Here is a 25,834-nt window from a genome sequence, read left to right on the forward strand (position 1 = left end):
CACACCAAATTCAATTAATACACGATATTTATATAATTTGGTTTCTTTTTTTTTCATTGCTCCTCCCCTGTTTACATCTTCCACTTCCCTAAGACCATTACTCCTGTTTATCTCTTGCCTTATCCAGCCTTGTCTGTGACAAAATGTTTATTTCTGGCCTCACAAGGCCGTTTGACCTCATCCCACTGTGGGTCATTGTTAGGCATATTCTTTCTTCACCATTATCTACTCCCTCCATCTGTACCTTTGCCTACCATACTGATCCTTATGACCCTTTTAACTGGGGTTTGTTCCTGTGTTTCTGTAAAAGTGGAAAACAGATGTTTATACCTACTGTTTGTACAGGCGTATCTAGCTTAACTTCCTCCCCTCACATCATCTTATCTGTTCGCCTGTAATATCTACATTGTTTTGCAGTCACGTTTCATTCTTGCATACAATTTTAGCCAATACAAAAACAATTATGTATTTTCTCCACATAGTTTCCATTCTTGTTGACTCAGCTCTTGGCTAAAACAATTACACACTGGTGTGAGTTCATTTACTTTGTATAAGTAATTAGAATTGCAGAAGTAACACTACTTTTCCTATACCCACACAAGGCATCCCATTTTTGTATTATATTCTCCATGTGAAAGATCCGTCTGCGTTTGCACTTTGAAGAGAGTGCACCCGTGAGTGGATCTTGGGCTTCACTTGTTAATCGCATATCACAGGCTCTGAAACTGCAAACATAATCTCACATTCAATCCTATTAACGACGCCCTGGTCTAATGTCATCACCTTGAACTGTCGTCCACCTCGATTTTCATTCTGCCTTGGAAACGGCAGAGTTGTGAGACACTTTTAAAGTGAGTGTCATGCAGCTACAAAATCTAAGCCTGAGGACAAAACCAGAATGACTTCAACGCTAACCATTAAAATGTGAAATTGCTCAAGATGGAGCTGGTAAAGTTTCGAAATATAACACATATGGAATTAAAGTCGTCAATAATTGCACCATTTAAAGTCTGGCACTGGTCAGAGCTGGTGGGGCATACCTTAAAATGGTACAATTATCATATTAAATTTCCTTGATTTCGGCTGCAACTAAACATCTAATCCGACAAACATGTGTTTTGCTTGCCAACAAAAAAATCAGAAATTGATGGAAAATGTTTTTGCTCTTGTTTCAGATTCCAACATCAGCATTACTTCATTCTATTTAGATGTTTTGCTTATCTCATTCCTTCGAATGAGGAGGGAGATGGATGAGAAACCTTTCCAATAGAATTTCTTTTTTGTTGCTGAAGAAATATTTCGGTTTGTTCAAGCTCGTTTTCTTTACTCCCACTCAGCTAATTGAGGCGAAGGTTCTGGATCTTTCCAGATGGACCGATGGGGATAGCCCGCGGAGCCCGCTCAGCACCAAGAACAGGGGAGAGGGCGGGCGCTCCTTCCTATTGGCCATTGGGTACCAATTAGGGGCGGGGTCTTGTGACGCCGTGGCCGGAGAACGCGCTCCTGGTTGGTTGGAAGGTTCCGGTTCTTTCCAGAAGCTTCTGTGGTGATTGGCAAAAGAAAAAACGCTGTGAGCTGCAGTGTGACCGGTAGAGCAGTGGGAGCATTTATTGTTTGTTCACTTGAAGAGGCAGAGTTGTAGTTTGCTGCTTTTTTAAAAATTGTTTTTCCAACGAAAGTAAGTATTGTTTCTTGCTCGCTCATCTCCAAATGTGGTGCGTCAATAATAGGGCTGTTGAATTTTTTTTCTGGATAACGGTCCTTTGAATGCTGCATACTTATCCTGTGCGTATGTATGTTATTCTTATAAATAATCAATTGACAAAGAACTGGTTTCTTTCGCCCGTGATGGTTTAAATTGTTTAGTTATAGCTGTTGCGGATTTGTGAAGGTGAGGAGGTGACTTTGCTGTGAAGAAACAATCCTGATCTCAGCAGCATCTTACATCCTGCAGCATCTTTCATTGAGCCAGATTTTTATTCTTAGCCACACTGATGTGAATTTGAGTGATACTTTTTTAAAGTGTTTAATTAAGTTTTAAGGATCCTCGCAGTTTGATAGGTTGGTTACGGGTTTTTTAAGCACTTTCTGTTTGATCTTTCAGTGATCAACCTTTTTTTTTAATCCACAGTTTAGATCTAATACGCGGTATGCTTCTTGTTTCTAATAAAACAATTCGTTCGCGAAGCTTGTGATAACGAATCACCACTTTTCATTCAAATATTGTCGACCTCCGAACGCTTTCACTTATTCATCTATTAAGTAAATGGGTTTTGTTGCAGCTAACTTTGTTCACAAAACACTTAAGCGTGTCTCTTTAATGCCACCAAAAATGATTCTTAACAGTTTCAACCCAGCCTTGTGTGAAATATTCTAAGTATATCATCATAGAATTGGAATCGCTTTTTAAAATTCATAATGGGTCTGAAAGATTATAATCCGAAGGGGGGGAGCTGTAATTAATGCCTGTCTCACTTTGGAACGTTTTAAGCAGCACATTCTGTCTTTGACTTGCCCTCCAAATCAATATAATCCAATTTAAAAACTGCAAACGAGCGGCATGTTAATGTGCATTATCTGCATAGATGTTCAGATATGTTACGTGTACATTTAAATGATTCTGAACAAGAACCACAGGAGTTAAGCCCCATTCAGCAATTAATTGTCGCTTGTTCAATGACTTAAGACTATTCAAAATGTATTCCTCTGCTTAGAAAACTTAATTTTTCCAGAACTAGATTTCCAATTGGTGGTGACAAACTATTTCATGTATAATAATACCATACTAAAAGGAGATCAAGGTCTTGTTCACTGATTTCATCTTGGTAAATCATTCAGTGGTGCAATGGTTGGATGAGGCTAATATGGATAGGTCTTAAGACTTGTTTTTTCTTTCACACTCTTCCCTGCTTTAAGTAATATGTAGTCTCAAGAATGTCATTAATTAAGATTAGTGATATTTAATTCCTGTTAGCTATTAACTTTTTTAATGAACTTGAACTCAAATCAAAATTACTGCAGCACAGAGACCCTTTTAGTTTGAATTTGTGCCAGCTCTAAGTAGCAAATCATGGGGTGTTCTCCTGTCTTTCTCTTTTCAGTGTCTGATCAATCTTGCATTCTAAATCACCCTTGTTCTGCTCTGTCCAGATCCCTCATGATCTTGAATACTTTTATCAAATCAAAACTGAAGAAACGGCCTCAATTGTTCAAACTTTCTTTTTACAGACAAAATGTCTAAGGGACCAGCTGTTGGTATTGATCTTGGGACAACCTACTCCTGTGTAGGTGTTTTCCAGCATGGCAAAGTTGAAATTATTGCCAATGACCAAGGCAATAGAACCACTCCAAGCTATGTTGCCTTCACTGATTCTGAAAGACTCATTGGTGATGCAGCTAAGAACCAGGTGGCAATGAACCCAACCAATACGATCTTTGGTGAGTTCTATTAAAGAAGTGACATTGATACCAGGAAGAGGTCTTTCCTATTTTGTGCTGATTCTGCAATACAAGATGCATCTTGTTTCTGATATAAAATTTTATAGTTTGGTCTGTCTCTAACCTTTTAAAGTATTGGATTTAACTTGGTTAACCTAGTTAACAATCAAGCTACTGGGTAGACATCACTCTTTTAAAACAATGCAGTCTGGGTAACACCATCCATTCTTTGATTCAACGCTTGCTTCTTTTAACTCCATCTATTAGGGCATTAGCACAAGTGTTGGTGTCCTTTATTACATGTGGGTGGGATTAAAGATTGGTTTATTATTAGACCCCACGTTGTGCCACCTATGTCAGCCATTATTCAATGTTTAGTACTGCTGCCTCTCAAGTCCAGGGATCCAGGCTTGATTCCAGCCTTGGCTGACTGTGCCTGTATTGAGTTTGCACATATTCCATGTCTGCATGGATTTCTTGCAGGTGCTGTGGTTTCCTGCCATGGTCAAAAAAATGAGCACATTAGATGGATTGGCTGTGCTAAAAATTGCCCTATAGTTTACAGGGATGTGCAAGTTCAGTGAGTTTGCCATGGTTTTAGGTTGCCATGCAGGATTACAGGTATGGGGCGGGATACTCTGAAAGGGCCAGCGCATGTTGAATGGTCTCTTTCTGCACTGCAGGGATTCTATGATCAATGGATTACTGCCCAAGCTATTATCAGCAATCCTGATATGACTTATTGCTGTGTGGGCGGAATGATTATTATTTTGTTATATGGGTGGCACAGTGGTTAGCACTGCTGCCTCACAGCACCAGAGACCTGGGTTCAATTCCCACCTCGGGCAACTGTCTGTGTGGAGTTTGCACATTATCACCGTGTCTGCGTCGGTTTCTTCCCACAGTCCAAAAATGTGCAGGTTAGGTGAATTGGCAATGCTAAGTTGCCCCATAGTGTTAGGTGAAGGGGTAAATGTAGGGGGATGGGTTTGGGTGGGTTGCTTTTCGGAGGGTCCGTGTGGACTAATTGGGTCAAAGGGCCTGTTTCCACACTAAGTGATCTATTTTAATTTCGTTTTAATCTGGCTAACGTGATTTGAATTTAATAGATGCCAAGCGCCTGATTGGACGCAGATTTGAAGACACTGTAGTTCAGGCTGATTTGAAGCACTGGCCTTTTGATGTAGTAAATGATGGCGGTCGTCCCAAGGTTAAAGTGGAATACAAGGGAGAAAACAAATCTTTTTACCCTGAAGAAATATCTTCAATGGTGCTCACAAAAATGAAAGAAATTGCAGAAGCTTACCTTGGAAAGGTGTGTAACAACTTGTGATAAACCCCACCTTGGTGTTGCTTTTCCTGGCCACTTCTTCTAAACCTAATTTTTTAAAAAAATATTTGCTTTGTTTCATATGGTTGAATTGAGGACTAATGATTGGAAGCAGGTGGACAGTTAAAGTGGACTTGCAATTTATAATGAATGTCTTTTAAAAATGGGATTGAGTTACATCTATACACTGATCAGTAAATCCAAGAGTTTCTATTTTGGTCACCTGTAGACACTTGCCAAAACATGCAATGTTAGTTTTGATGATTCAGGCAAATTTTTATTTAGACTTCTTGTAATTGCCTTTTCTTAATGTTATATCAAAAGCATTTTGTTATGGTCAAAGTGGAAGTAAAAGGGAATGCTTTGAAATCTGGCCATTCAGTTGGCAAAGAGCATATTAATGGTATTTGGGAATTGAGGTAAAGGTTCATAAGCATTGCTACGAGCTCTCGGAGCCAGAGGGTATAGGTTTGAGTCCCATAATATACCTGAGGTGTTATAACATATCTCCCGTGTCTAGATTCTAGACTGGGAACAGTAGGGCAAGCAGTCAGTTGAGGGTCGGTTTGTCAGAAGAAAGACATCTAGTGTGGGAAGTGATATGAAAGAAGCTGAAGTTTTCTGTTTAGGGTAACTGAGGAGATTTAGAATATGAAGGATGAATAGCTTTTTAAAGCAAAGATGGCTCATTCTTAATCAGTGTCTATTACAGCTGTTAATATGTAAATAGAACACTTAACTTGAATCTCCCACCTTTTGAGTACAGTTTTTAAACATTGGATTTGTTAAGAATTATACTTCATCAAGTAATCAATAAATGAGTACTTTAGGGAAATTAAGAACAGCTAAGTAGGTTGGGTGTAACTTGAGGTAGAAAATGAACATCAATAAATAGGCTGTGTAGAAAGCAGTTGGTAATGGAATAGGGATGCAAGGTTCCACAATGTTTGTGCTCATGAAAGTGCTTTCATCACACAAATGAACCAACCTTAAGTTATGAATGGCAATATTTTAAAGAATTAGTTTGTCATGTACAGAAGTACATGTGTACAATGTTGCCATTACTGGATCCATCTTGGGAACAAAGATACTTAGGTTTAAAAAAAAATCTTGGGTACAATGTAGGAAAATAAAGTAACATTAACTTCCTACTTTTAGGATAGTACAGGCTAAAGATTCATTCAAGCACTTAAACAGAAGCAAACTTCCCAAATGAGAGAATGTCATTGGTAAAATATTCTCACCCTTGCAGACTGTCACCAATGCTGTTATTACCGTACCTGCTTACTTCAATGATTCTCAACGCCAAGCAACTAAGGATGCTGGAACAATTTCTGGTCTTAATGTTCTCCGTATTATTAATGAACCAACAGCTGCTGCCATTGCTTATGGCTTGGATAAAAAGGTATGTTCTGTTACATTACATAATGTACAGGTTTTGGGCTTCTTTTTACCATGTAGCATGTTGTAACAGCTTTAGAATCATCTGTCAACAGGAGCTTATTTGACATGAAATACTTGGTAATGCTGAGCTTGAATCAGTGTTCTTATGCCCACATCTGTGGGATCAGAATCAGGCTTGCCTTTTTAAGCTCTCCAAATCAGTGCTGAGGGAGTGATGCACTGGTAGATGCTGTCTTTCAAGTGAAATAATATTAGGAACAGTCTTTCTTTTCACATGGAACTGAAAAATCCCATTGTACATTTTGAGAAGCAGATTAATCTTTATCACACTAATCATAGGTACTATCATTGTTGTGGGATCAAATACAAATTTAACTTGTATCCTGTCCATTCAAGCACTGAATTCCAAATCCACTTCCAAATTGTTTTTACTTGGTATCCAACTGGTTGTCTAAAAAGTAGCAGTGTTCTAGGAAGCTCTGACAAGTGACGTATAGCTGACTTTGTTTATGCTACTGATACTGTTATCCCTAACACACAATCTTGCCAGAAGGCACAATTGCGATCCTTCAGACAAAACTAATTGATCTTTCAATACTTCAGAGAGTCAAATTTGAAGGCACTTCTGAAGAGTAGAATTTGAGGTAGCTAAAAGATACATTGATCGCTTTGTCTGCCCCACCTCCATGTTGATGGCTAGAATCCAAGTCTGAAGTAGATGAGAAGGGATAAAGATTCTAAAATGGGATGGAGAAAGAATGAATTGCAGGTCAAGTTTTAACTTTTCAATCTACCTAAGTAAATTTTGGGAGGAGCTGAGACTTATGTGATGAGTCAAGCCAATTAAATTAGAATCTGGAAGTCAGTTGGATGGGGAATTGCAGTGAACTCCTGGTTTATGCTGTCAATAAACAAGGTATCTGGATAAAGGCTAAGATAGAGAATGTTAATGTATGAATTGAGGCAACCATGGAATCCATTGTGAGGCAGTGGGATGGAGGTGAGGTTTAAGGGAATGCCTTGGTTTATGATCAGTCACTTTTTGTTCAAAGTTGATGTATTCTGCCTGACAAACATGGGTGTCTCTGTCTGTCCAGCACCATGAATGGGTGACATTGTCTCTTGCTGGTCATATGACTTTTATTCTAACTAGTTGCGGAATTCAGCTGTACAGGGAATGGCTTTTAAAATTTAATTCATGGGATGTTGGAGACTTAGCACTGAAAGCAAATTTTTTGCTCATAGGTTGGTGCTGAAAGAAATGTTCTGATTTTTGACCTTGGTGGTGGTACTTTTGATGTCTCTATCTTGACCATTGAAGATGGCATTTTTGAAGTCAAATCTACAGCTGGTGACACCCATCTTGGCGGTGAGGATTTTGACAACCGTATGGTCAACCATTTTATTGCTGAATTCAAGCGCAAGTACAAGAAAGACATCACTGACAACAAGAGAGCTGTTCGCCGTCTCCGCACCGCATGTGAACGTGCCAAGCGTACCCTGTCATCCAGTACGCAAGCTAGCATTGAAATTGACTCCCTGTACGAGGGTGTTGACTTCTACACATCCATCACTCGGGCACGATTTGAAGAGCTCAATGCTGACCTATTCCGTGGCACGCTTGACCCTGTAGAGAAATCCTTGCGAGATGCCAAGCTTGACAAGGCTCAAATCCATGACATTGTTCTGGTTGGCGGATCCACCCGTATTCCCAAAATCCAGAAGTTGCTGCAAGATTTCTTCAATGGCAAAGAACTGAACAAGAGCATTAACCCTGATGAAGCTGTTGCATATGGTGCAGGTAACCTAACTAGTATCTTCTTTGGGAAATATTTACTGCTTAAGTTTAGATTAGGTGCTCGAATTAACTTCTAGCCTGTAACATTGTACTCTACAGTCCTAAGTACAATAAGAAAATGTTTAACTTTTTTCATGTTTGTCTTTGCTATTTTATATCTAGATACCTTTGCCATACCCAGCACTAAGTACACTTTTCACTGTACTGGTGTATGCCTGTACTTTAGTACAGGTGACAATAAAATCTAATTCTAAGATAATTGTAGGGGAAAGTTGATTAGCTTTGTAACTTAATCTAGATGGAGTCATACTTTTTGGATATAATGGAGTGATCCATAAATGGGATCTCCCTCTTTTAGAACAAAGCATTTGGGTATTTCTGTATTCATAATCATGAAGCAATATTCTTGTCTAGAGCATCTACTTTTGAGCTAATATTAGTACCAAATAGTTATTTATATTATTAAAATGTCTTCAGCTGTGCAGGCTGCTATCTTAGCTGGTGATAAATCGGAGAATGTACAGGACCTGCTCTTACTGGATGTAACACCCCTGTCACTGGGGATTGAGACAGCTGGTGGTGTAATGACTGTCCTAATCAAACGGAATACCACTATTCCAACCAAGCAAACACAGACCTTCACCACCTACTCTGACAACCAGCCTGGTGTGCTCATCCAGGTAAGAATGCAATATTTGAAGGGTTGCTGTGATTATTTCAAAACTGTATACTTGGGCATACATGTCTATGAATACCAACAATTAATACTTTCAATACAAAGTGTGTAGTAGAATATGATAGATGAATGAAATGAAGACGACTGATGGACAGACGAAAACTCACCTTAACCAGAAGTTTGAAGAGGTAGGTGAAGCAACAAGTATTGGAGCAGAACTTGAAACCCAGATGGGTTTAAGACACATTGAGGGAAAGTGACTGTCAGTTCTAAGATGTGGCAGTGCTCTGGGTTGATACAAATAGAATTTGGATACATTACTGAATAATTTTTGTGAATATACATGACATCAAAATAGGTGTAGTGGACAGCTAAGAAGGTGACCTTTTTAAGGACAATGGAACCTCGATCTGATGAGCTGAGGAGTGGAAGATGGAGTTTGCTGCATTTTGGTGGGGCACAACTTGCACACTTTAATTTTAAGGTCCTGGAGAATGTTGCCCAAAAAAAGACCTTGGATTGCAGGTTAATTGTTTGGAAGTGGAGTCATGTGCAAACGGAGTGAAGAAGGTATTGTTTTCCTTTATTGGAAAGGGGATTGAATATAGGAGTTGGGAGGTCATGTTGAAGCTGTACAGGACATTTGTTAAGCTGTTTTTGGAATTCTATTTGGAGTTGTGGTCACCCTGATTTTTGAAGATTTACATCTTAAGCTGTTGTATAAGTGAGTTTAAAACTAGAGGGCAGAGGTTTGAGGTGAGGGGGAAATATTTGAGGGGGACTTCTAGCAACTTTTTCACCTCAGGGTGGTGCATTTATGGAATGAGCTGCCAGAGGAAGTGGAGGAGGCTGGTACAATTACAGCATTTTAAAGACCTCTGGATGGTATATAAATAGAGTTGAGGGATATTGGCTAAGTGTTGGTAAATAGGACTAGATTTACCATACCTAGTCATCATGGATGCATTGGACCAAAAGGACTGTTTACATGCTGTTCATCTGACTAAATGACTGTGGGCGATGGGATAGTTCTGAAAGTGACCAAGACCATGAGGTTTTCATCTGGTACTGGGGTAGTGCTTACTACCATAACAAACCTGAGTTTTATCAGTCAAACTCAGCTTAGTTTTGATTTGGAGGTGTTGGTCTGGGGTGGACAAAGTGGAAAAAATCTCCTAACTCAAGGTTACAATCCAACAGGTTTATTTGGAAGCGCTGCTTCAGTGGTTGTGGAGCAGAATCATAAGACACGGTTTGTAGCAACAGGATTGCAGTGTCATGGAATGTAAAACTTGGCTTAAGTCTTTCATCTTTTTGATATTCATTTGGAATTAATTCCAAAAGTAGTGGAATAAAGTAGTCACACTTCACAAACTGTTTATTGTAGCAGCATTGTAGCTGAGCTAGTTAACCATAAGAACTTGGAACAGAAATAAACTGTTCAGTCCCTTGAGCCTGCTATGCCATTTTAATAGGATAATGGCTGATCTGACATCCCTCAGTTCAGTTTCCTGCATGTTCCCTGTAACATGTAACCCATGATTTCCCCTACAATCAGCAATCTGTCTCTACCTTAAATAATACAATGACTCTGCCCCCATGGTTGTCTGACAACAAACTATCAAATTCCTTGTCTTAAATTGCTGCCTGTTTTATTCTGAGCCACTGGTCCTGGATTATCCAGAAGGAAACATCTCCTTGGCAACTATTATGTTAACCCCTTAAGAATCTTTAAAACCTCTAAGCATGAAATCACACTCACCTGTCCACACTAAAAAGCAACAAAAATCATCTGAAGGCAAATCCTGGTTTTTTATCTCAACTCTGCAATCATGAAATTCATGGCTCATGGAGGTTCTTGAACAGAACTGTTGTAGTTAAAGAAATGACTTTGTCCCAGTGAGATCCTCTTCTGAACTGCATTGTGTAAAGTGCCAACCTGTTCAACCTTTACTCCACCCCCTTGTACTATGAATCATCCCAGTGAACCATGTAGAAACTGCCTCTACTTTTTTTTTTTCTCCACTTTGTTCTTAAATGAATTGAGTTTCCTCTTTTTCCATGTACTCCACTTGGCAACATTTTGCCAACTTAGCTATCAATATCTCATGTTTATATTCCACCCTTTTGCTGGCTACAGTATGTTCACTTCCTTCCTCCCAAGTCACTGTCCTTATCTAGTCTCAGCTGCACTACAAACCTTCCAGGTGATATTACTAACTTTTTGAAAGCTGGGTTATCCATTTCCAACTTTGGAGCCAAATTTATCAGCCTGCTGTAGTACTAAGTTTCTGAGCATGATATGCCAAGAGATTTCCTTTCATTGAACTGTAAGGAAGGTTAACTCTCATCTGGGACAGCATTTTAACGAACAGGCTAAATATTCCAAGTTGTACTAAACAAAGTGAAGCTAATTTTACTTTCTACATTGCAAATGTATTAACTATCTTTTTTTGGTCCGAATTTTTGTTGACTTCAGCTGTCGAATCGAAAGAATTCATGTACTGTGTGTGCATGTATCCTAGAAATTACGTGTGAATATTTGTGTAACTTTGATCTTTTTTCAATTTAGGTGTTTGAGGGTGAGAGAGCCATGACTAAGGATAACAATTTGCTGGGCAAGTTTGAACTGACAGGAATTCCACCTGCTCCACGAGGTGTGCCTCAAATTGAGGTGACATTTGATATTGATGCCAATGGTATCTTGAATGTGTCTGCAGTGGACAAGAGCACAGGAAAGGAAAACAAGATCACTATCACAAATGACAAAGGTGAATTGCTGCATGTTGAATTTTAACATTTGGGTATTGAATCTCTTTTTTTATATTACTGCTGTTGAGATTGGAAAACTGCATTGAGCACTCTTCCTCTGAACTGCAAGAAAGACAACATCATTACTTATTTTTAGATGTCCGCTTGTTTTGAGTCCAATACCTCTTTCTGATAGCTAACTCTTTATTGGTTCATCAACTCTGGAAAAATTTATGTTCATTTAAGATACTCATGCATGTGTTAAAGACTAGTGTAACATCTAACGACAGCATGGAGCACGCATTTCGTCTGTACTGCAGGTGACCATTGACAAAAGGCTACTGCTTTTTCGTACTAATCACCCTGACTTGTACCAGTTATTTTTGGAAACTAAAGTTTTTGAATCCCTTTTTCATAAATCATCTTCTTCTTCTAGTTTTGTGGTGCTTGACATTAGCTGAATGTAAATGGGATTAAGCATATCTCAACACATAACCAAGATGGTATTTGCATCATTTTTGTCAACAGGTCGTTTGAGTAAAGAAGACATTGAACGTATGGTCCAGGAAGCTGAGAAATACAAAGCAGAGGATGAACAACAGCGTGACAAAGTTTCATCCAAGAATTCTCTAGAGTCATATGCTTTCAACATGAAGGCTACCATTGAGGATGAAAAACTAAAGGGCAAAATCAGTGATGATGACAAGCAGAAAGTTTTGGACAAATGTAATGAGGTTATTAGCTGGCTGGATAAAAACCAGGTAAAATAAGACTGAAATAATCCTGTTTTAAGCATGGTTATCATGTCAACAATCCTCATTGCAGAAGAAGGTCTATGCTTGATTGTCAGAGTAGCTAGCTCCCCTTTGAAGTAATCCAGTCTACCCTAATTTGGTGTAACCTGCAAGCTTATTTTTAAGAGCCCATGTAATTTTTCTTTGCCAATGATCATGTTTCCATCTCCCAAACAAGTATGATCTCCAAGACTTTCCACTTGCTGTATTTTTTAAACATTTTTCTCAACTCTTCTGCAAAGCCTTTAAACTTGTTTCTTTGAACCTTGTATACTGAAAAGCACCTTTTTCTTTTTTCCTATCTTAGCATGTTTCTCAAATCTCTGACCCTGACCCTGAAGTTAAGCCAATCATCTCTACTTGAAATAAGTTAGTGCTTCATTTTTGAATATGGAAATTGCCAGTTTCCACTTTAATTCTTTGGTATTTTCCCCGTATGTGGAGAAAACTGAAAACAAACTTGTCATTACCTGCATCATCACCATCACAGCAGTCAGGCAGCACCAGGTGAAGTCAACATTTTTGGGTGTAACCCTTGTTCAGAACTGGGGGTCATCCAATGGCAATGTTGAACAAAGCATCTATTCACTTTGCTCAATTTAGCATATTACGAGGGGGCATAGCTTTAAATTAAGGGGTGGTATCTCCTGATTTAGAAATGAAATTGCAAATTTAAGACTACACTGTTGCTATTAGACTGATCACAAACCAGCTGTCCTGCTAATGGAGTCCACAAACTCCAAGTATTTAATAACCTACAAATGTAAATTGACTATTAGATCCAGTGAGGTTTAGCAGTGATGTTTCTAGTCTACTGGGACAGATTTGTTTGGCAGCTTGAGAAAAATGCATTTCTATTGACTGCATTAGGCCTGAAATTCATTGATCTTGGGGGCATACAATAAGTTCACCAGAATGAGTCTCAAAGTATTTTTTGAGTTGAAATTCATTATGAATGGAGGTGTTGTTGATGCTTAGTTCACTGTACAAAGGTTTGTGTATACTTGAGTTCAGCAGTCTAAGATTAGCAACTAGGCCTTTACGGAGTGAAAAACTATTTTTCCCAATGTTGAAAATCACAAGGCCCTTGTGGCTTATGTGCTAGGTTAGTTCACTTTGAAGTATATGTAGGGTTGTCACAACATGGAGCAAAAGGCAGGTGAATTGTTATGGTATATTGGTTCAGAATAGATTAACTGCAGCAGACTTGAGCAATTGCCTATTCCTAGGTGTGCAAAATATTAAGCAGTTTGAACTAGAGCAGCTTTTATTCTAATTTTCCTTCAAAGACTTGACTCCTGATTTTGAAAAGCATCACTGAACCAAAAGCGTGAGGGTGAATTTTAATGAGCGATGAACCAGAGCATGTCTAATTAGTGCTTGTAAACATGTTTCTTTTGTGCTACTCCAGAGAGGAATATCTTTAATTCTGGAGTTGGAGATTTGATTAAAATTACGCTTTAGGATCAATTAAGTAATTAACTGGTGAACACTTTTTTTTGTGTAGAACTACCTCAATGGTATGCTGACTTGTGAAATGTTTTCTTTTGCAGACTGCAGAAAAAGAGGAATATGAACATCAACTGAAAGAAATAGAGAAGATCTGTAATCCAATTGTCAGCAAATTGTATCAGGGTGCTGGGGGCATGCCTGGTGGAATGCCAGAGGGCTTTCCTGGTACTGGTGCTGCTCCTGGAGGTGGATCCTCTGGACCAACCATTGAAGAAGTTGACTAAAATGTACAGTAAGAATCAGTGAGACTAAACTGGATGTTATTCGTGTACTGTGACATAAGAATGCAAAATGTATCACTGCTGTAACCGAATATGGTGTAAAAGTTCATGAGACTGAAAAGCATCTTTAAATTCCAGTTCAAAACTTGTCTTCTAATAAAAGAACAATACATATACTAGAAGTTGTTTTCCTTCACTCCTAACCTTTATCTCATCTGGGTAAAGATGACAGTTGGAATTGTACAGCACTGAGGTTTAAAGCCTCCAGTTCTTTGTAATCACTTTTCAAGTGAATTTAAATAGCATATGCCTAAATGGAATCCTGTACTCTCCAAGATCCAGGTATACTTGCAGCAGAATTTGTGGATCCATCAAGAGCTCTGGGCATGTTCTTTCTAGCCAATAAAGTAAAATGTACCACACCCAACAAATCAATGTGTATAGTTTGTCACCTTTGATATCCTTTGTTCTATTTAGTTTGGATTTTTGTTAAGCAATGTATTGAAAGTCTGAAATTGTTGGAACCTAGATTTCAATTGCCAGGGGCCAGGTTTTCTAAATACAATTTCATAAAACTGCAGGTGTCCTTCATCTGTGACCCTTCTGCTAGAAGTCATTGGATAATTGTGTTCCAATAGATTTTTTTTTTCCCTAGTACTTGCAGCTGTTAATTTGGCTTGACCAGGACCTCCATTTGCTTTCATATCTTTGCAACACAACCTTTTTTGTTTTGCATCCAATTACTATTTAAAGTATGGTTACTGTCTTTCACTTAAGGAGTGATGACTTAAACATACTTGACATTTGACACTTTCACTAAATATCCTTCAGATAAGGAGCAAAATCAATGTTTTAACTAGCTACTATATAAGATATTGGAAAGTAAGCTTTTTAAGTTGATTTCATTTCACCAATGTTCCTCATTCTCCTAGCCTTCCTCTTCCACACCTCCCTACCAATCCTCTAATGTCAGAGCAGCTCGTGAGCGGTTTGCTCAGTTGACTGAAATGTTTCATCCCCTTTTACTATCAAGACATTTTATGTAAGTTTATCTGCTTAAACAATTTTTATCTTCCAGGTTACTTCCCTCTTGCCTCCCTTGTGCTGAAGTACTTGTTGAATCGTGATTCTTTGGTGCTCAAAATCAGTGTCTTCAATATGTGCACCATATACAGCCCTCAGTATGTAAAGGTTTTTATGTCGGACCTTTAGTAAAGGAATTTCTCATCTTTATTTCCAGTTAAAGACATGAGTATTTTGGTTTTGGATTCTAGGTTCCATTTTGGAGTTTGGAAACTATCATCTAAAAATATTACTCTGACGGTGCAGTAGTAATGTCACTGGGCTAGTAGTCTGATGCAATGGTAATGTTATTAATAAATGGATCCAGAATTCCATAGCAGTCTGACATTTTTTTCAGTTCTTAAAAAAAGCCAAACTCATGGTACTCAGCTGACTGCTAGAAATCTACCTGGTTCACTTAAGCATTTTGAGGGAAATATATTGTTACCCTGTCTTGCATCTGACTCAACTCACCATAATGGGGTTGACTTAACTCTGTTTTTAATAATTAAGAACAGATGGTAAATGCTGGACTAAGCAGTGACATTTGCATCCCATAAATGCTGTAAATCTTCACTATCCATGAAATTGTAAATCTCATTCATGTTATCCACTTGTCAGCTTGCTTGTTGAGCTGGTAGATTTTGTTCTGATGTTTTGGTCACTTATGTGCCAAAAAATTAAAATTCAACATCCATGGGCAAAACCCATGTCTGTGCAATTTTTTTATCTTTCAAGTGCAGAGCTAGTTCAAATTTCATAATTTGCAGGGGTTCTCCAGAATGGAGCCATCATAGCCATGAAAAATGACTTATTGTTCTTTTTTTTCCAGGGCTAGGTTTGTTCAACTTAGGTATATGTTTCAAAGCTAGGTTATTCCAGAAGTCAAATTGTGTCCTTCTATTCCTTTCGTGGGAAATCTCCTTTATCAGATTTGATCCTACCTAAGCCCTTTAATTGCCAAGACCATTTGCTTGGTTAAAATTGTAAACTGTTTGCAATAATACTAATGTCTAATTTGGCTTGCCAACTGCTTCTTGTATCCAGCAGGTTGAAGAAATGTTAGGTTACAATGCTTTGGGTATTATGAAAGGCTAGCTGATGTTTTCCTACCTTGCATTTTCACATCTTAAGACATTTGGCTACCAGGGCAGTGGGTGAGAAGTGCACGATCTCCTAATCCAACATCTGGTATAGAGCAGAGAAGGACAAAAGGAGATATGATAGTTTTGAATTTATACCTTGCATAAGAGCATAACTTTGAATTAATGGATTAGCAGGCAGCAGAGACAGATTTGAAGTAGTCAGGAGAATCAGAATCAATGTTTCTATAAAGCATGTTAAAATTAGGAATGCACTGCTTGAAAAGGTGTTGAAACATTCAATGTATTTTAAAAAGTAATTTGACCAATTCCTGAAGGGAAAGCAAATTGTAGGACTATGCAGAAAGAGTACTCAGGTGGGACTAGTTGGAAAATTTACCAAAATGGCAGCACAGGTATAAACAAGGGGATATGACACATTGAACTATGAAAGTTGTAATCTATTATCTCCATGTAAAGTCAGGTGTGATTCAATTTATCTCACCCAAAGATGGAACACATTAGAGTGGAATGGAAACCTTGCCAACCGTGAACTATAGCCTACTTTGTAACTAAAAGTGACAAGTGCATAATATTTCAGTTTTTCAGTATGCTAACATTGCACATGTTGAACTATTTGTGCAAAAATGTTTCTGGTGATACTGGATAGCATTTTACAAATCTCTTGGGTATAGAGGCCTATAGCATATTGGTCATTGTTATTGGTTGAGGATTCTGGATGCTTGCAGAATAATCCAGAGAATACAAGTTCAGATGTCATTGTAGCAGTTTGAGGTTCTAAATTATCTGAATATAAATAGCAGCTATGTATTAAGGGTGACCTTGATGTTGCTGAATTGTCATAGAAGCTAACCACTTTGGCTATCTTGGATAAAGGAAAATATGCTTTTAGCACCTGCCCCCCCCCCCCATCCCAATCTCAATGTGAGAAACCAGTACCATTTCAAAGGGGGTTTACTCTGTTTTACTCAGGAGTTGTTTCCCAAACTTTTCAGAACGTTTTAGCTACCTTCTCAGCACAATTAAGCGTGGACAAGAAATGGCAGGCTTCCCTGCAATAGCCAGAGAATGGATAGAAAGACCAGTTTATCTTTATAGTGCCTTTAAATGGTACTTTACGGGAATAGAATCCATTACAATTTGTTATTAAATGACAGACGAGTTAGAGCAAGTACTCAAAGTTCAATCTTCCATTATGTTGCCATAGTCTTCACAAACCATAGGGCTGCTGTCTCGTAGAAAGATGACTGGTCGTCTGAGGGCCACCATACCTCAGGCAAGCAGACAGTTGAGAAGGAGTTTGCTTTGTGGTAACCTCAGCCAGTGGAAGAATTGAACCCCACACTGTTGATAACACACCACTTTGCAAACTAACCATCCAGGCAACTGGGCTAAACTGATTCTTTCCTTTGCAGTAGAACTAAGAGAGCTGGAGTGTTCAGTTATAGGAGAGAGAATATCCATACCTTCAACTGTTTACCAATATTGAAATGAAAAGAGTAAGAGGACAGAACTGAAGTGAAATATCAAACAGCACCGTAGAACTAGAAGTTGAAGAGATGGTGAGGTGTAAAACCATAGGCAGATGTGAAACCAAGGAATACGATTTGCAATCAAAGATGTCAGCCATCATCCAAAGTCAATTAGGTGACTGATGAACAAAACATGGTATGTGTTTTGAGTGCAAGAATTTATGGAGAGTGGAATGTGAAAGGTTAAAAGTGCAATTGAGCAGGTAAGTCTGAAGGCACCAAAAGAAGAGGATTTCAGCAGCAGGTGCTTTGAGGCAGGGGTAGAGTTTGGCAATGCTGAGGAAGGTAATCTTTGTGAGGGAGCAGATGGAAGTTCATCTTAGCAATAAATAGCATACCAGGGTCCCTTAGATAATGATCGGGGTGGGATGAAAACTATGGTCAGAAGACGGTATTGTGCAGACCAAAACAATTATGTTGAAGAAAATTCTGTTCATCCATACCTGGAAGTTGAGCAAGCAGCATGATGGAGAGACAACAGACAATCAAGTGAGGTCATGAGATTCAGCTATCTGTTGTGAAAAGAGTCCATGTGGAACTTGGTATCATATATTCTGATGAAATTGCTGAGGGGTAGCACAGGTAAGAAATAGTAGTAGGCCAAGGATAAATTCTTGAAGTATTTCAGAGGTAATGGTAAAAGGTATGAAGAGAAAATAATGCAGAAACTTCTTTGGTCATAAATGGACCAGGAGGACTGTTATCAGGTGTGTATAATATCAGCAGAAGTGAAATTTGTAAGAACATGATGTGATCAACTGTATCAAATATACATATAAGTGAGAAAGAACAAGAAGGGGTCATTCACCTTAGTAACGTTGGATATTAGTTATGATTTTGATTAGGGCTATTTCAGTGCTGTGAACAGATTGAAACCTGATAAAGGTTACAACATAGAGTTGCAAGTTAGTTGAACATGGTTTGAATTAATGACAATACCTACAAGGTCTTGAGGAAAACAGAAGTAGTAGATTGTAATCCAGAAAATCGAAAATGTGGACAGTAAATTGTGGTTGCATCAGAACACAGTGGAAATGATAGGAGTAGAAAATGTCAGAAATACTATAGTGAGATAAAGTTGACATCAATTGGTTGGACCAGACAAAATTGAGGATTGCAGAAGCTGGAGATTAAGAGTCAAGACTGTGGTACTGGAAAAGCACAGCTGGTCAGGCAGCATCCAAGGAGCAGGAGAGTGGACGTTTCGGACAAAAGCCCTTCATCCGGAAGGGAACGGTGGACTCGTGTTCCTCAGATGCTGCCTGACCTGCTGTGCTTTTCCAGCAGCACATTCGACATCAATTGGTTGGAGTCAAGATGAGAGTGGTTTTGGAAAATCGACGTTTCGGGCAAAAGCCCTTCATCGGAAATGAGGCACACAGCCTCCGGGGTGGAGAGAGTCAGGTTGAGCCATTGACAACGTTATGGTTACGAGAAGCTTGGAAAGATCATGAACTTCTGGAAATATTTAATAAAGAGTCAGATATCATGCAAACCATGAGGCTGAAAAATGTGACAAAGCTAGATAAAAGCAAAATACTGCAAATGTTGGAAATCTTTGCAGAAAAAAATGCTTAAGAAAATCAAAAGGTTTGATTTGACGTCTTCAGAACTGAAGAGAACTGGTGAATTCGGAAGTCACGACAGAATATCGGATGGTATCCAACTACTTTTTTGTAGTAATGGTAATACCTTTAATGTGCAATGAATGTTTGGTCTTACAGGACTAGTTATACGTGAATAAAAACAAAGGTTTACAAAAATACATTTATTTATGATCTCCGTAAGTACGTTACTGAACGTTTCAAGTCAGAAATGTAGAAATTACGTTTTCCGTTTGAATATTTTGCACACTTCGGTGCCTCATGCAAAATTGGAACATTGTCTAAATATGACAAGAAACTATTTATACTCTGATTCCAGCTACAAGATGTAAATTTAAGAGACCCTCCGTATTACAGCAGAATCAATTCAACAAAAGAATGCGGATGTTGGAGAAATGAGGTAAGGACAGAAAGTGCTAGAAAGGCCCAACAGGTTTTACTGAGTTCGGGGGGGGGAGAGAGCCCGGAACGTCCGCCAATCAGAGCCCGCGTACGGCTTCCCGCCACACCCGCTGACGTACCCGGCCCGGCTCGGGCGCCTGATTGGTCAGCGGCGGTGGATGACGCAGTCCGCTTTCTAGAACATTCCAGCGAACTTTAAAAGGCGACTCTGGGCGCGGTTCGTTCTCATTGCGGAGCTGCGGACATTGCCAACAGCTCTCTGTGTAAGACCGGGCACTGAGTAGCAGGTAACAGCAGGAGGCGGAGAAGGCAAATTATTCAGGGGGGGGGGAAAAAAAGCCCAACCTTAGTAACACCTGGAATCGCATTAGAATAGCTGGGGGAAGCGAGCGGGGTCCTAGCCTGAGGCCACGGCGTCAGTTTGCGTGTTTGTGTTAATTTGTTTCTCTTTGCCGCGTTTCCGTTTGGTTTTCGTGATTCGGGTGTGGGGTAAGACTATGGATTTTGCCCCCTTCCGCCACTTGAGAACTGGATGGGAGATCTGGACCTTCCTGTGAGGAGATGGTGGTCGATTCTCCACCTTCGCCCATGGTTTTGGCGAATGGGTGGTGGTGGTGGGGGTGGGGTGTTTGCTTGGAGGCTTCAGGCCGTACATCTCTGTAGAGCGGAACGTAGTGCTCTTGAATAGAACAATCTAGAAATGGCGGAAGCCGGCCTCGGCGAAAGCGAAACTGTTTCGGCCTCGGTGTGTTTTGTTACTGATGGGGCCCCTTGCCGGGGAGACCACGTGCTGCGGCCGGACACGTGCTTGGGGGGGGGGTCGAGGTGGCTGACGGGGAGCACTTCCCCCAAGGGATTGCTTTCAAAAGACCGCGTGTTATGCAACAAGAACGGGTTGCTTGGATTACCTCCAACTCTTGGTGGTTTCTTGGGTGGGGAATAAAGTAATAATAGCGATCTTTTGGAGAGATGATTTCACGTTTTTAAGTTAACTTAGCCTTCCCGGAATGGAAGACTTGGCAGCCCTCGAGTGTGGCGCTGGAGAAGCGCAGCAGATACAGATAGCATCTCAAGGGCAAGAGAACTTGTGTATCAGGAAGGGCTTTTGGCCAAACATGGATTCTCCTGCTCCTCGGTCGCTGCCTGACCGGCAGCGTTTTTCTAGCACCACACTCTGGACTTGGATCTCCAGCATATGCAGTGCTCGCTTTCCTCAGAAGATTTTGCGTATTTTTACCCAAAACATTCATTTCTCATTGGTAGGGCTGAATGCATAGCCCTGGGAGGCAAATATGTTTGCTGTGCTTTCCCCATCTCATGGTTTTTTAGTTTCTAGCAGCATACTTTGTTAATACAGCAAGCCTTCCTGGCAGGCAGTGGACAGAAGGCTAGGTGTGGCTGCTTGTTTCAGTCATGTTGCAACAAGTTAGTAACTGGAGTTACTCATTGGGATCATCACAAGGGTGATTGTAACACAATATAACAGTGATAATTTAAAGTACTTTTATGCTATAAAACTGCTGAAAGTCTAAATCATGCATCAGGGTGACAGATGACTGATTTGTGGACTTTAGACTTCAGCTAAGCTCTGAATATTGACTCTTGCAGGTGAAATGTCTAAGGGACCAGCAATTGGTATTGATCTTGGGACAACCTACTCCTGTGTAGGTGTCTTTCAGCATGGGAAAGTTGAAATTATTGCCAATGACCAAGGCAACCGAACCACTCCAAGCTATGTTGCCTTTACTGATACGGAAAGGCTCATTGGTGATGCGGCCAAGAACCAGGTGGCAATGAACCCAACCAACACTGTCTTTGGTGAGCTAAGATTTGATAATATGCTTTTTTAAACTATTCTGCAATTGGCTTTTGTTTACTAATGTGGTTATGATGGATCTTGGGAATGTACAGAATGAAATATCCAAACAGCTGACTTTTGAAGTAATTGGTAAAAGTTTAATACACTCAACTAGCTGTAGTTGCAGAATATCAGTAATTGATCTGCAGTTGTGATTGGCCTTCAAAGGTTTGCATATTGTGTATGATGGTTGCCAAAGTTTTGCTATGGGTCCATGCTGACTAACATTGTCTTGAGTACACTATAATTCAGTAATCTGTTTTATTGTAGATGCTAAGCGCCTTATTGGCCGCAGATTTGATGATTCTGTTGTTCAATCTGACATGAAGCACTGGCCATTCCAAGTTATCAATGATGGTGGCCGTCCCAAAGTTGAAGTGGAGTACAAAGCTGAGAAGAAGTCTTTTTATCCAGAAGAAGTGTCATCCATGGTGTTGACTAAAATGAAGGAGATTGCTGAGGCCTACCTTGGAAAGGTACTATTTATAATGTTTCATTTTGAATATTCTACAATTGAAATTGATGGCTAAATACTGTGTCTTTTAATCTAGACTATAACAAATGCAGTCATCACTGTACCAGCTTACTTCAATGATTCTCAACGACAAGCTACTAAGGATGCTGGTACTATTTCTGGACTTAATGTGCTGCGTATCATCAATGAACCAACTGCAGCTGCTATTGCATATGGCTTGGATAAGAAGGTATGTGGTATTGAATAACTTGGAAGTTTTTAGTTTGTTAGTGCTGAAATAGTTGTCTTGTTAACATCATTCACTTGCTAGTTCCATTTTCCTGGTAGGATAAGTACGTTGCTTAATTCACAAGGAATGTTTGTACAACATGAAATGCTTCTAATTCTCTAGCGGGCGTAAATCCTATCTGAAACATTGGATCTGTTTTTTAACATCCAATTATTTGGTCGGACGCAAGGGTCTGTTTCTGCACTGTGTAGGGAATCATAATCTAATCTGTAGCTCATTGTCACTGCACTCTGTTACATGGATTGAGTACTTATCATTCCCAACTTGATCTAAGTTATTTTGGTCAACCACTGATACTTGTAGCAGTGTCAAATATAGATGTAGGGTTAACTATTTCAAAAGTTTTTAATTACAGCTCACTTATTCTGTCAAATATTCTTTTAAAGCTTTCTGCTGATGTCATTCATGTTAAGTGAATTATGTTTGCTCATAGGTTGGTGCTGAAAGAAATGTTCTGATTTTTGACCTTGGTGGTGGTACTTTTGATGTCTCTATCTTGACCATTGAAGATGGCATTTTTGAAGTCAAATCTACAGCTGGTGACACCCATCTTGGCGGTGAGGATTTTGACAACCGTATGGTCAACCATTTTATTGCTGAATTCAAGCGCAAGTACAAGAAAGACATCACTGACAACAAGAGAGCTGTTCGCCGTCTCCGCACCGCATGTGAACGTGCCAAGCGTACCCTGTCATCCAGTACGCAAGCTAGCATTGAAATTGACTCCCTGTACGAGGGTGTTGACTTCTACACCTCCATCACTCGGGCACGATTTGAAGAGCTCAATGCTGACCTATTCCGTGGCACGCTTGACCCTGTAGAGAAATCCTTGCGAGATGCCAAGCTTGACAAGGCTCAAATCCATGACATTGTTCTGGTTGGCGGATCCACCCGTATTCCCAAAATCCAGAAGTTGCTGCAAGATTTCTTCAATGGCAAAGAACTGAACAAGAGCATTAACCCTGATGAAGCTGTTGCATATGGTGCAGGTAATTGAAAAGCTCTTTCTCTGTTTACTGTTCATATTATTTATTCCATTTTTCTCTCTGGCACTTTTCTTACCACTATTTTTTTCAGCTGTGCAGGCTGCTATCTTGGCTGGTGACAAGTCTGAGGCTGTGCAAGATCTGCTGCTGCTTGATGTGACTCCTCTGTCACTCGGTATTGAAACTGCTGGTGGCGTCATGACTACGTTAATCAAGCGCAACACCACAATTCCAACAAAGCAAACACAGACGTTTACTACATATTCTGATAATCAGCCTGGTGTGCTAATTCAGGTAAGCATTTTACTATTTAGTGGCTTGATCTGTGGAATTCCCAGTTTGAAGCAAAGAAATGCATTGATATCTGACTTCATCCATATTGTGAAGTTGATAAACACTTGCATACATGATGGGTCTGATTTTTAAACATTGTTTTTGTTTTAATTAGGTGTTTGAGGGTGAGAGAGCCATGACTAAGGATAACAATTTGCTGGGCAAGTTTGAGCTGACAGGAATTCCACCTGCTCCACGAGGTGTACCTCAAATTGAGGTGACATTTGATATTGATGCCAATGGTATCTTGAATGTGTCTGCAGTGGACAAGAGCACAGGAAAGGAAAACAAGATCACTATCACAAATGACAAAGGTGAAGAAATCTCTGATCTAACTATTAAACTGAATTCTTTCTGCTGTGATGAAAGGTACCAAAACCATTCGTAGTTTCCACCAGAAGGCTTAAGCCAATGTTGGCAGAAGTACCTTCCTTGGATGTCTGAGCGTTCCTTTTTTTTTAAAAACGGGTCTGTTCTTTAACTTTTGTGATAATAATAGTTATTACATTTTTCTTTAGGTCGCTTGAGCAAAGAAGAGATTGAACGTATGGTCCAGGAAGCTGAGAAGTACAAAACTGAAGATGACCAGCAACGTGAAAAAGTTGCTGCAAAGAATGCTTTGGAATCTTATGCCTTCAACATGAAGGCCACAGTTGAGGATGAGAAGCTAAAAGGCAAAGTTGGAGATGATGATAAGCAGAAGATCTTGGACAAATGTAATGAAGTTATCAGCTGGCTAGACAAGAACCAGGTAAACTATTTAGTGGTTTATTTTTCTGACTAGAAGTTGTTTGCTATGATGAAGTAAATACCAAAACCATTCGTAGTTTCCACTAGAACTCTGCAATGGGTCATGTTAGCCAATCTTCCTTGGATGTCTGAGCGTCACTTTTTTTTTTTGTAAGCAAGCAATATTATCTTGCTAAGTAGTATATAACTTTTTTCCTTTTTTTTTTAGACCGCTGAAAAGGATGAGTATGAGCACCAACAGAAGGAGCTGGAAAAAATCTGTAATCCTATCATTACAAAGCTATACCAAGGAGCTGGTGGACCACCTGGGGGCTTTCCTGGTGCTGGTGGTGCTCCTTCTGGTGCTGGTGCATCATCTGGTCCAACAATTGAAGAGGTTGATTAAATATACAGCATGTCTATTGGTCACTAGTGTTTGACTGGGATTGGCTAATAAGTGCACTTAAACTGTCTTGTATATTGTTCTAACACTCAACTGACTTTTAAGTGCCAAAGTTTTGGATGCACTTGAACATCAATCTAATAATTGTCAGTCTTAATAAAAAAAAACTATGACCAGAACTCTTGTGGGCTTTTTTGTCAGCATATCATATTGTTATTTGGGTTAAATGTCTGTTTCAGAGCACACGTTTTCTCATGTAATTTTAAGGTTCTGGTGATCATTTGTGATTTTAAACTTAGTCAGGCTCCAACTCATGTTCTTGACCCTAATCTAATTGGGGAATGTGAAAATGAAGGTGGATGAGTTTCCTTTCATAGGGAAATAAGAAATTCAGGGAAATAGTTCAGTGGTGAGCTGAAACCAGTGATCTTGCAGTGACAGTGTTAAGAGCCAAAAGGTGGAAGTCGAATTCAAGTTTAAACCACAGGTTTGGCTTGTATAGGACAGTTAATAGTATCGTGTTCTGTCAAGTTGATCATGTCAATTTCCCTATGCTGCTTGTACTGAAAAATTTAGTACAAGAGACATAATGAAATTGATGACAAGTTCTTTAACATAACAATTCTGAAGGAGGGTCAACAGACCTAAATTCTCTTGATTTCTCATCACATGCTGCCTAGCTTTTCCAGGAATGTATTTTTTAGTTGATAATGGGGGTTCAGTGATTTAGTGATACCATTGAATGGCAAGAGATGTGACTATTTGTTAGTGTTAGCCTAAGTCTGGATATTATCCAAATCTTGTAGCATTTGAACGTGTTCTGCCAATCAGCAGCAAGCATCTGACCTTTTGAGGGGCAAGTAATTAGTGCAGCTGAAGATGGCTGGGTCTAGAACACCTAACTTGCATCACTGGTGAATAGTATTCACAGAATCAAATGTAACAGTATTGCCTCTAGTTGCCTTTACACACCTGCACAAGGGAGGAGCTGGCAGAAAAGAGTGGAACAGCACAGGTGAGAGTAATTCAGGAGCTGTAGCAAGAGTTCTTGTGTAGGAGAAAGAAGCTCTAAAGGAAGGACAAGGCAACTGACTGACAGAAGTCATGTGCAGCTTAAAAGCCAGGGCAAAGGAC

The 25,834-nt window shown here is 39.5% G+C and overlaps 2 protein-coding genes across 4 annotated transcripts; both read left to right on the forward strand.

The window, feature by feature from the left end:
- The first annotated feature begins 1,577 nt into the window (after window positions 1–1,577).
- LOC122540664 (heat shock cognate 71 kDa protein) lies at window positions 1,578–24,163 on the forward strand. 2 transcript variants are annotated; one of them, XM_043676697.1, is made up of 9 exons: window positions 1,578–1,678; window positions 3,229–3,438; window positions 4,548–4,753; window positions 6,021–6,173; window positions 7,418–7,973; window positions 8,448–8,650; window positions 11,219–11,417; window positions 11,926–12,158; window positions 13,745–14,100. In XM_043676697.1, the coding sequence occupies exons 2-9, from the start codon at window positions 3,234–3,236 to the stop codon at window positions 13,925–13,927; spliced, it is 1,938 nt and encodes a 645-aa protein (XP_043532632.1). In that variant the 5' UTR covers window positions 1,578–1,678; window positions 3,229–3,233; the 3' UTR covers window positions 13,928–14,100. The 2 variants fall into 2 exon arrangements, with proteins under 2 accessions (XP_043532632.1, XP_043532633.1); XM_043676698.1 differs by lacking the exons at window positions 11,926–12,158; window positions 13,745–14,100 and adding an exon at window positions 23,883–24,163 and having other exon boundaries at window positions 1,580–1,678.
- LOC122540665 (heat shock cognate 71 kDa protein-like) lies at window positions 19,788–24,879 on the forward strand. Of its 2 annotated transcripts, none has more exons than XM_043676699.1 (9): window positions 19,788–19,914; window positions 21,236–21,445; window positions 21,756–21,961; window positions 22,037–22,189; window positions 22,683–23,238; window positions 23,327–23,529; window positions 23,684–23,882; window positions 24,087–24,319; window positions 24,527–24,879. In XM_043676699.1, exons 2-9 carry the CDS (start codon window positions 21,241–21,243, stop codon window positions 24,701–24,703), a joined length of 1,932 nt encoding a protein of 643 aa, XP_043532634.1. In that variant the 5' UTR covers window positions 19,788–19,914; window positions 21,236–21,240; the 3' UTR covers window positions 24,704–24,879. The 2 variants fall into 2 exon arrangements, with proteins under 2 accessions (XP_043532634.1, XP_043532635.1); XM_043676700.1 differs by having other exon boundaries at window positions 19,866–19,890.
- Window positions 24,880–25,834: the final 955 nt, after the last annotated feature.

This window comes from Chiloscyllium plagiosum, chromosome 35 (assembly GCF_004010195.1).
Source record: "Chiloscyllium plagiosum isolate BGI_BamShark_2017 chromosome 35, ASM401019v2, whole genome shotgun sequence".
Classification (NCBI taxonomy): domain Eukaryota; kingdom Metazoa; phylum Chordata; class Chondrichthyes; order Orectolobiformes; family Hemiscylliidae; genus Chiloscyllium; species Chiloscyllium plagiosum.

What these genes read in the sequence shown, in the direction of transcription:
- LOC122540664 (XM_043676697.1), top strand. Translation starts at nt 3,234, where the DNA reads ATGTCTAAGGGACCAGCTGTTGGTATTGATCTTGGGACAACCTACTCC. An exon ending in CTTATGGCTTGGATAAAAAG is followed by an intron (nt 6,174 to 7,417) that starts GTATGTTCTGTT and finishes TTTTGCTCATAG; the next exon opens with GTTGGTGCTGAAAGAAATGT. An exon ending in CACTATCACAAATGACAAAG is followed by an intron (nt 11,418 to 11,925) that starts GTGAATTGCTGC and finishes TTTTGTCAACAG; the next exon opens with GTCGTTTGAGTAAAGAAGAC.
- LOC122540665 (XM_043676699.1), top strand. Translation starts at nt 21,241, where the DNA reads ATGTCTAAGGGACCAGCAATTGGTATTGATCTTGGGACAACCTACTCC. An exon ending in CCCAACCAACACTGTCTTTG is followed by an intron (nt 21,446 to 21,755) that starts GTGAGCTAAGAT and finishes GTTTTATTGTAG; the next exon opens with ATGCTAAGCGCCTTATTGGC. An exon ending in CTGAGGCCTACCTTGGAAAG is followed by an intron (nt 21,962 to 22,036) that starts GTACTATTTATA and finishes CTTTTAATCTAG; the next exon opens with ACTATAACAAATGCAGTCAT.